General features: G+C 37.4%; 1 protein-coding gene across 1 annotated transcript; it reads right to left on the bottom strand.

Annotated features, from left to right (window-relative positions):
* Positions 1-783: 783 nt before the first annotated feature.
* LOC142437542 (olfactory receptor 2G3-like) lies at positions 784-1719 on the bottom strand. The gene has a single exon (XM_075540658.1). The coding sequence runs from the start codon at positions 1708-1710 to the stop codon at positions 784-786; it is 927 nt and encodes a 308-aa protein (XP_075396773.1). The 5' UTR covers positions 1711-1719.
* Between the last annotated feature and the right edge of the window lie 9211 nt (positions 1720-10930).

Here is a 10930-nt window from a genome sequence, read left to right as displayed (position 1 = left end):
TGAATTATTACAAATGTCAGATAGGTCCACATATATTATCTTTCCTCATAGACATTTTCCAAATTTTATTTTGTATTATTCATTTCTTTAAAGAATTGTGTAACTTGTGCAAAATATTTTCATAATATTGTAACAGGAATCTTTCACAAAGAAAATGCTGCAAAGTACTTTTCTCTCCCTAACATGTATATTTTCTATTCAAAAGGTAAACACTATTGTAAATCCTAATGGTATAAAAGTTGTCCTGTTGGCGCAGTGGGTTAAGCACTGTGATGCTAACATAAAGATGACGGTGTAAGCCCTCTCTGTGAGAGAGAGATGAGCCATTCTGGTTCCAGAAAGATTAAAAGCCTTGGAAATGCTACGGAGGAATTCTCCTCTGTCCTAGAAAGTCACTGTGAGTAGAAATTGAATCAAGAGCAGTGAGATGGGTTATACTCACATATATTTGGTCAATTATCAAATCCCCCCAGTCTTATCATATGCTTCAATACTTCAAAGATATGTAATAAAGGCAAGAGTGGGAAAGTTGGTCTTTGTCCCTTCTTTCTCTTTCTCTCGCATACAACATCCCCCCAAGAAATATAAAAGAATCTCTATAAGCTATATAAGATAAATCTGAGAGTCTTTCTTTTTCAGACCATGTCCGTGTGGGTATAGATACAGCCAGAGAGGTGTGTAGATACACACATACAACACATCCCAAAGTAGTTCCATGCTATGTCTCTTAATACATCGCCCATCACAGAAAGTTACTACTTCTTGGATTTGCCCTTACACATTTTATTCTCTCCTCAGCAGTCTTCTCAGTGCCCCTTTCACATCCTTGTTCCTCAGAGTGTATATAAGGGGGTTGAGGGTGGGAGCCACAACCGTATAGAACAGTGTTAGGAACATGCCCTGGCTATGGTCATAAGATCGCTTTGGTTGGATGTAAATGACAGAGCCGGTCCCAAAAAAGAGAGACACCACGATTAGATGAGATCCACAGGTCCCTAGTGCCTTCCGCCAGGCTTGCACCGACTTAATTTTGACTACTGCTTGGACAATGAGACCATAGGAGACTAAGATCAATGTCATAGGAAGAAGGATCAAAACTAATGTGCCCACAAACAGCTGGACTTCGTTTGCATGAATGTCAACACATGCCAACTTCAGCATGGCAGGCATTTCACACAAGAAGTGGTGAAGGTGGTGATGTCCACATCTGGGAAGACGAAGGGTGATGGTGCTCTGGATGAGCGTGTTTCCCACGCCACTGAGCCAGGCAATTCCTGCCAAAGACTTGCAGAATGATGGGTGCATGACAGCAGTGTAATTGAGAGGTCTGCAGACAGCCACGTAGCGATCAAAGGCCATGATAGTCAGCAGGACACACTCAGTGGAGCCCAGCGAGAGGGACACATAGAGTTGTATGACACAGCCAGTGGGAGTGATCGTCTTGGCCGGTCCCTTCAGGTTCCACAACAGCTGGGGGACAACGCTTGTCGTGAAGCAAAGGTCAAGAAAGGAGAGATTGGTGAGAAAGAAGTACATAGGTGTGTGGAGTTTGGAGTCCAGACAGGAGAGCAGGATGATGGCCGTGTTGCCCAGGAGTGTGAGAAGATAAGATATGAGGACTACCACGAAAAGGATGATCTCCAACTGAGGTTGGTCTGAAAATCCAAGCAATATAAAATCCACTTCAGATGTTTCATTGATGTACTCCATCGGCTTATTAAGGTAAAAGAGAAAGATGTGGTATAGGGAAATCAATAGAAGGAGATATTGTTATTTAAGGTAAACTGAGATAATTTTTTGTTAAAAATTTGTTAACAGTTAAATTTCACACAGAAACAAAAATAATAGATTGCTTTCAATGGGGGATCAGAGAGACGAATAAAGTTTTGTTTTTTCTTCCCTGCCTTAGAGACAGACAGGTTACATTATTGTTTCTTACAACTGATTAAGAGAGACAACGGGTCAAATATACATGGATTTTAATATAGAGGGAACGCAACATGATGTTATACTTTTCTTTATTATGTAAAATTGTTTACTCTAAATCCAATATATCTTAAAGTTAATGGGAACAACGTTATTTCAGACACCCATATTCAGACATAAGACACAAATTTGAAGATACATTTGTCAAGACCGCTAACCACACTTTTATTTTTTGGATGAAAATCATGCAAAATGTCATATACTGATACTCATTTGTTTGAAGACCAGGCACTGGTATGTTGTAAAGGCATTAAAATCAAAACATACCTTTGTCATTCTCTTTTTCCTATTGTCCTGCACAATAAAAAGCATATATTATGTATGTCACTATAGCTCCTCACTTACATAGTATTATTGCCTTTCACTCCAAATTATCTGCTGTAAGATAATATCTGATTGAATCACTTGCATTTAAGAATAATGAATGACAACTTCTCTCTACATAGTTACATAAAATTATACCTTAAGTGTATTAAGGAAAACTGAAAAATCCTTTATTATGGAGAATTTTTCTGTCCCTTTATCTATTAATGGATTCTATTTACAAAACTTGAATGTCATATTATAAAGATTTCAATATGCTACCTAATCATAGCAATACTTAATATAAAGTGGTTATTTATCCTATAATGATGATTTTTACTTTTACTGATCCAGACATAGTGCAAGTAATTTTAACACATCATCCCCTGACAAAATGGAAAAATCTATTGCCCTAAATTCCAGAAAATATCACAATACATAAACCATTTATCCAGGTGGCGTAGACTCATAGAGTTGTTGTGCACAACAGAACACAACACTGCCCACTCCATTGCCACTCTCACACGCATTGCTATATTGGAACTATTTTGCAGCCACTGTTCCAATCTGTACTAATTTATATTTTTCAAGTTGTTCCACAAAGAGTCTCGTCTCGCTTCTTTTACCTAATTAATTCAGGATCAAATTTGGGTTTATATTTGATGTAAAAAAAATTGTCTATGCTGATATTTTTGCTTCTTTTTTTCTTAAATGTTTTCTGATCATTTAAGATTTTATAGTGAGCCCTACTTTGAATTGTTAATCCCATTAACATGACCATATTTGTCATATGGTAACCACTTGTCACCTCATTTCTGTATTTTTGATCTATTAAACTAGCAATATCCAGTATAACATTCTACAATGACAGAAACGACCTATAACTGCACTATCCAGTATGGTAGCCTCTAGGGATATTTGGCAATTAGGCATTTTTAGTGTGATATGGCTGGTGTAAGTGATATACTGAATTTTAAAGTCAATTTAGGTTAAACTTTAAGTAGTCCCATGTGGCTAATTGGCACTGCATTACACTACATAGAATATATACACATATACTGTGGCAGTTACATAATCTCCTTTCAACTTGAGCAAAGGAATGGAGTCTACCTTTTCAATCAGGTTGTAGCCAATGAAGCCGCTGTGACAGCATAACCTAGCCCTGAGGATTCTGTCTGTCTTCCTTCCTGAAGGTGTGACACACAATCTCTCAGCTACACATTCCTCTTGACCAGCCACATAGAGCTATGCTGATGCAACCAGAGCCCTGGAGCTGAAGGAGCTTGTGCAGACCCATGCCAGCGCTGAGATGATTCCACTGCCTCTGGATCCACAAGATTTTCACCCTCAATGATCTTCCTGCATTTCATATTGCAAGTGTTGCATGAATCTGAAAAGGAATTTATAGTTTGGTATCGGACCTATGGACTAATCTCAGACTTATGGACTTCATCTGAGCTGGGCTGGGATATTTTCTAAAAATACAATTAATATTTGATATAAAACTCTTTTTTACATATATATGCGTGTCGCTGGATTTGTGTCTCTAGTCTACCCAGACTAGCACATATACATTGCTTTTCATATGTTAGGCAGTCTTATAGATGGAGGTATATATAAATGTGCAAAAAAGGACAAAGTATCCCATATTATTAAAAGGCATGAAATGAACAAACAACCCCATAAATCACATTTCTTGCGTCAATTCAGGCTCCTACAGACCCAATAGCAGCTGGTGAGTTACATCTGCTAACCTTTCAGGAAGCAGCCGAACTGTTTACTACCATGGTTCCCAAACAAACAATAGAGATAACAAATGTATATTATATACACTGGACAAGATACATAGCGACAGCAGCTGAAGCAATCGGCTCACACATAACTGCAACTGTGAAGATACATAGGCTGCTGTGAGTAGGAACTGACACAGCGGCACCTATCAACAATAAACATGTTTAAATATGTTGCGTTGTTTGATTATAAAAGGAATATTATGGAAGGGTGGCAGAAAATGTTAAATCCTCAAGGACGCAGGATGACTTGTAGCAAATATTCAGCAGAAGACACCATTTGTTTTACTAAGAGAGGTCAAAATAATGCTTTGGGGGCTCTCACCATTCGTATTTGCTGCAGGTGGGATAACCAACTCTCAATCTGTCCCCTTTGCTGATAGTGTGCTTTGGCTTTTTAATCCCTTAAAATATTTTTTCATGATTTCCTTGTGGTAGTTAACTTATAATGTAGTAAAAGTGTAAACAATAGGAAGGTTATTTCATGGCATACTTATTGATACATTGTTAATCAAGAGATTCATTTCCTTTAAAAGTATTATCAACATCCACATTTCATAATGGTGCTATGTATATACCTATGATGAATATTTGGGTTTTGGGCTCCTTCTATTCATTCACCCCTTTCCTGTTGAAAACATCCCACAGTTCTTTCCCCATGTTTTGGAGGGGCCCTGGGGATTGACTTGTAGCTTAGTCTCTGCCTCAGTGGGTGAATTCTATCACCTGGTGTTTGTGATTTTCAGGGAGAAGAACAAACACAACTGTGGCCAGGATTTTCATTTGAGATTGTTTGGTGAAAGAGAAGTTCTCTCTGTCTGTATACTTGAACTTAAGAGGATGTTAAACCTGGAGCTTCCATCCCCATCTTCCTGCCATGGGAAGTCTGGGCATGGAATCAATATAGAGGAAATGTGGATGGGAGACAGAAAGACAAGCTACTTCCCATGGAGGAAGGGTTGATTTCAGGAATCAACAGTACTGCCTTTTTACTGCAGCCACTTTGAACTACTTGGTTTTGTATTTTCCTTGAAAAGAACACCTCTTGGCTGGTGTGGGGTTGGAGGTGGGTCCTGGGTGGCTGTAATCAGTTTACTTCAGTATTTCAGTCTGGAGATATGAACTCCTTTCTATCTTTGACTTTGATTACATCTGTGTGGTTTAAGGTCAATTATTAGATTCTCCAGACCTGCTTGTAAAATGTGGGAGTTGGATGATAGTAGGTTCTCTGGAACCTTTCAGCTCTGTCAAGCTGTGAAGTAGCTCATACTTGAGCAGGTGCTAAAATTGTTGCAGTGTGTCCTGAAATTCTTCAACCCCAGAATTCATGATGGCTGTCAGCTGTTCACAAAGGATGATCCATAACTCATTTTCATTAGGTACCTTCATTGGCTTGGATGAAGAATGGGTACCTCCTAAGGAAGCCATCATCTACTGGCTATAGGAGGTGCACAAAAGCCTGGCTTGGTCTGCTGCATGGGCCAGTCATGCCCCCACGCCTGTCAGGATTACATACTTGATATTCCTTCAGAACTTTTTATGTCAGTACAATTACCATGAAATAACTTTAAAAATAATTCTATGTGAGCAATGCTAACCATGTTTTAAAACTGACATGAACAAGCACAAGTAAAACATATTTCCATGCATCCTTTTTGAGTTAGAGCTCCTTCGTTTCATTTAGGTTATCTGAGTAGTCAGGTATCTGCATGCTTGGGCTCTAGATTTGGGATAGCCCTTTAAAAAAATATGGCAGCAAATCTTGCTAGGTGGGTGAATTTGGACAAGTTACTTTATTTTTCAGAGCATAGCTTTTTCTGTTCTACACATGGTGTCTTTATGAATCAAAGGCATCACACAAAAGTATGAGAATTAAATTAGAAAATAAGCACAGCATGTCCTGTACAGTGTCTGAGGCCATACCACTTAGAAGCACATATAATGAAGGCATCTGGACACACATGCCACATACATGTATGCATAGCTGCATTTTATGTGCATTTATATAATATCTAGCCTGGGTAATGTAGTGGTTAGGCATCTGACTGCATCCTGATGGTCAGCAGTTGAAAACTACCAGGAGCTCCTGGGAGCAGGACCAGGCTGTCTACTCCCATTACTGTTACAGTCTGGGAAACCCACAGTGCGGTCACTATAACCATGGACTAGATGGCAGGGAGAGATCTATTCAATAGTGAAGATTCACTGTTACACTTCCCCTGGTTATTTTACATAGTCAACTATAAAAGGAGCTCTGGAGACACTAATAGTTAAGGGCTCAGGTGCTAGACAAAGGGTTAGTGGCTTGAGTCTACCCATTGGATGACTGCAGGTGACTGACTAGTAATCTGCCACTATAGAGATCACAGGGAAGAGAGCCTTTGGGGGCAGTTCTACTTGGTCACAGAGGATCACTATGAGTCAAAAGTCAACTTCGTGGGTCATAAAATCCAAACAAAACAAGCAAACACAAAACAAAATGCCAAAAAAGTGAGAATTTCAGGCTTTCATGCCAAATATTTTTCTAAGGAGGCCAGAGGAATACATAAAGTAAATTATCTTCAGGAGTTTTCCATGCTCACGTGTGAATGCACATGGTGGCATAGGTAAAGAGCGGGCTATTTCTACATGGAAAGTTCTACAAATTATCTCAGCTACTGACCGAACGCTGTCCTGAGGGAAAAGAATGAATGGTTACTCTTTATTTTTCGCCTGCTCAGTGTTTCTCACATTCATAGAGTGGCTCTTGAAGAGTGGATACAGGGTCTAGGTGGCAAATTTACAAGTGCATGACTTCTTTGGCCAGTTCCCTAGTTTTTAAATTGAAGGTAGGCTCAAGGATTGTCAAAGGTTCAGGTCCAAAAGTTGTGGTTTGAAGGGAATCTCTTTAAGGGAGATGATGAAAATGATCAGAGGTTGGAGTCTGAAAACGTGTGTTGGGCACACATGTGTGGTTTGAAATGCAGAAAATCTCCTTTCTGATCCTGCTAGTTTTCTTAATCTAAAATATGCAATATAGATTATGAAGTGCTACTTGGAGAAGAAGAATGCTCTAGGGGGAAAACCTTTTGCTTTGGCAAACAAAAGTCAAGAATTATCTTACCCCCATTCATTTTTTCCAGATGATGATGGTATGAGTCCTTATGATGTTTGAGATAAATTCCTAGAAGTCAGGTGTGAGAAAGAATTCCTGAGGAGGGATCTGTAGGAGCCCTGAAGGAGGTGACTTAGTCACGGAGTCCATCCATCAGTGCTGATGAGAGTACGAGGGAGAAACTCCAGGAGGAGAATGGCCTGGCCATCAGAGGAAACAAGATGCATTACTTACATTTACTAAGCTGTTGGCTCCCTTCTCCTTCTCACCTTTGCCACAGCTCAGCGAAGAAGATACGTGATTGCATGATGGAGCCCCTTAGAGTTTCATCCCCAAAGCCAATAGCACTGCGCAATACCCATGAGCTAGATGAAAGCAAGTATTTCTTGAACAATAGCCCCTAGAGAAAAATCAGATTGGAGAAAATGAAGGGCACACAATTTATGGATTCTCTCAAGACCTTGGCCATCTGTATCTCCAAGTTGCTAATTAACATGAAGTTGCATAATGTCCAGAAAGAAAGAAACAGGACGGAAAGTGTTTCTAAACCACACATGTAGTGTATATCTAGTTAGATATTGTGGACAAAATATTGACTTGTACCCAATCTCCTCAGTGTATATGTTTCTATATTTAGTTCCATGGTTTCAGAAAAAGAAAGTGGGGGGGGGGGAGAGGAGAAGGCTATTTTAGAGAACATTAATTTTTTTCTTAATGCCATACACAGAGGCTATAAGCAGATCATGCAACACTTCTTGCATTTCTGTATACTTTTCTTTTCAAGAAGAGATTTTTCTACAAAATAATTATTAAACATAAAGAAACTCAAATAACCATTATTTTCGCGTTATTATTCAATGAAGCAAACTTCTTCCAATGATTATACAGGATGCTTGTGTCCAGCAAAGTTAGTCTTGAATGAAAGAGAAGTGTGAATTTGGAAAAGTTTATGTTCATAAAAGTAGAATAACTTGGAAAAGGATATTGCGAAAGGTTACAGCAGTTGAAGAATGTAACAGGGCCACTGAATTGTACTTGTAGACTTTTTTGAAATAATATATTCTTCATATTTTGAAGTTCATATAAGAATACTAATTTTTTAATGATGAGCCTTTCTATCAAATATTAAGATAGACTACAAATCCACAAGGTAATAAAAATATAGCAATGATATTGGAAAAGGGAAAGCCTAATATCTACTAAAAAAGAAAAGAAAAAAAATAGATATAGGACATTTGTATATATGATATAGAATCATCAAAAATCAAGGGGTAAATCTTTGTAAAAGATGAGTTTAGGAATATTAGCTAATTATATATCTATATTTAAAAGGTTGTATCCTTAGGTGGGATTGAAATATTGTAAGAGGTGGTTTATTACCCTGGTTTATATATATTTAAACCAGTGTACATCCATATAATATAAATTTACATTCCTTATTCTTTTTTATGTGCATGTTTTCTACTGTTCTTTTTTATTTACGAACTGTAGGAAATAATACACTAGTAATAATAAACACACACCAAAAGGTTATATATATATGGATATGGATATATATACCCACTAAAAGTTGTGTGTATATGTATGTATGTGTATATGTCTAGATTTATATGTATAGATTTATGTATATATATGTATATCAAAAGGTAGTTTATTATTTCCTACAATTGGTACTTAAATAAAAACAGTAAAATAATTACACATTAAAAAAAGAGTAAGGAATGTAAATCTTCAATTTCCATATTGGATGGCTGGATGGCCGGCCACCTTGGAGTGAACACTGACTATATGTGCCATTTTAACAATGAGTTACCGAAATCACCACAAATGTCAGTATCTGCTCTGTGGAACTGCTGTGAACCAGCTGAATCCCTGAATCCACTGGCTGTATCCCTCCTAGCCTGTCTCCACAGCACCTGAAGGCACAAATGTAAAGTGACAAAACTGGCACAAAAACGCTTATTGCATGATATAGATAAAATGATTTGGTGTATTTTTTCATTACAAAGTAGTACATCTGTCTTTCTCTATTCCTCACCTGTCCTCTCCCTCTAATTTCTAAAAATGAGATATAGCATCATCGGCTTTATATTTTACATATTGATATTGGGAAACTATATGCGTGTATCTGCGGTGTTAACAAAGAAGATGGAAAGTTCCACGGACTGACAAAAGAAGGGCTCAAACCCTCTTGGAGGAAGTATAGGCGGAATGCTCCTCAGCAGCCACAGGGATGGAGATACTTTGTCTTACATACTTTGGATGTGTTGTCAAAAGACGACATTCTTTGGACTCAGGGCCCGGTGCTGGTACTGGGAACTTCTTGGATCCAGGGGGGGAAAGCTGGATGTCCAGACACATGAAAGTCTCCGGAGAATGCCATGGCCACAGGTGCTGAAAGGATACAAGGATCTTCCTCCTAAACGGAATCAACAGAAATCAAAGACCTTCCGCTAGAGCTTCCTACCCTGTACAAGTATAGACTTCAGTGCTATAAGCCACCCGCCTTATGATATTTCTGTTCTAGCAGCACTTAGATGACAAAGACACCCAGGATTTGGAATGGCTGTGTTTTCTATAATAAGTGTACCATTTTGCTTTCCAATCCACAGTGAGTAAGAATTCCAAGTCCCACAACCTCGACAACTGTTGTTGTTTTCTTTTTTTGTTTTCTTTGTCCTTATCTTGGTTTTTATTATATTTAGCATTTGCATCTCTCTGAAGACTAAAATTGTTGAGTATATTTGCCTATTAAATAACTATTGAAATGCTGTGTGTGGTGAAATACCTGTTCAATTCTTTTCCCATGTTATGAATGAGCTATTTTTGTTGTTGTTGTCAAAGTTGATAGATAGATAGATAGATAGATAGATAGATAGATAGATAGATAGATAGATAGATAGATAGATAGATAGATAGATGATTGATCCATAGATAGCTGTTATTCTACTCTATTTGTTATATGGTTTGCAGAGATATGCTCACATTTGAAAGCTTGTCTTTTTGTTTTATTTTAAAATTTGTTGATGATCAGAGGCATTTAATAGTTTTTGGCATGCCATTATTTAAATTAACTTTTGATATTTGTATTCTTATTTTTTTATTTTACTAGATAACCTAATATTAGATGATCTAATATTTCCAGCAGCATCATTGAAGACATGCTTCTTCACCAATCAAATATACTTATCACCATTGTAAAAAAAAATCAGTTGACTATGGATGTGTGGGTTATTTCAATTCTTTGTGGTCTATGCATTTGCTAGGCCATTATACATCTGTGTTTATTACTGCAGCTGTCTATAACATAAAATATCAACTAGTGAGTCTTCTTACTTAGTTTTTCTAATGTGTTCAAAATACACCTACTAATCCAAACTGAAACTGAAGGAAAATAAAATATTTCATGTCAATTCTCTCTTAAGAGCCTGCTTGCATCAACTTTGCAATTTGACAAAATAAATATCTTCTATTATTTCCTATATCATATTATTTCCTATCCATGTCTCCCTTTATTACTTTATTCACCATTCATTCAACAAATTTAATTGAACACAGACTATTGAGCAGATATTATATGGGATTTGGTGTAAATCTAAATCACCATCTCTTCCCACATGAAGTCTATAACTTAGTGTAGTATGGAAGAACCTAAATAATCATTTAACAGATAAGTAATTGATATAATACATGTAATTAAAAGCAAAGTGTGCAATGGATACACGCTGTTTGAGATCCAATGTTCTAAGAGGGTTTT

This window comes from Tenrec ecaudatus, chromosome 1 (genome assembly GCF_050624435.1).
Source record: "Tenrec ecaudatus isolate mTenEca1 chromosome 1, mTenEca1.hap1, whole genome shotgun sequence".
In the NCBI taxonomy this organism is placed as follows: Eukaryota; Metazoa; Chordata; class Mammalia; order Afrosoricida; family Tenrecidae; genus Tenrec; species Tenrec ecaudatus.
Note: the sequence above shows the minus strand (reverse complement) of the source record. Positions and strands in the feature narration are given on the sequence as shown.

Coding starts and splice junctions, on each gene's coding strand:
- LOC142437542 (XM_075540658.1), bottom strand. CDS start 1,710: ATGGAGTACATCAATGAAACATCTGAAGTGGATTTTATATTGCTTGGA.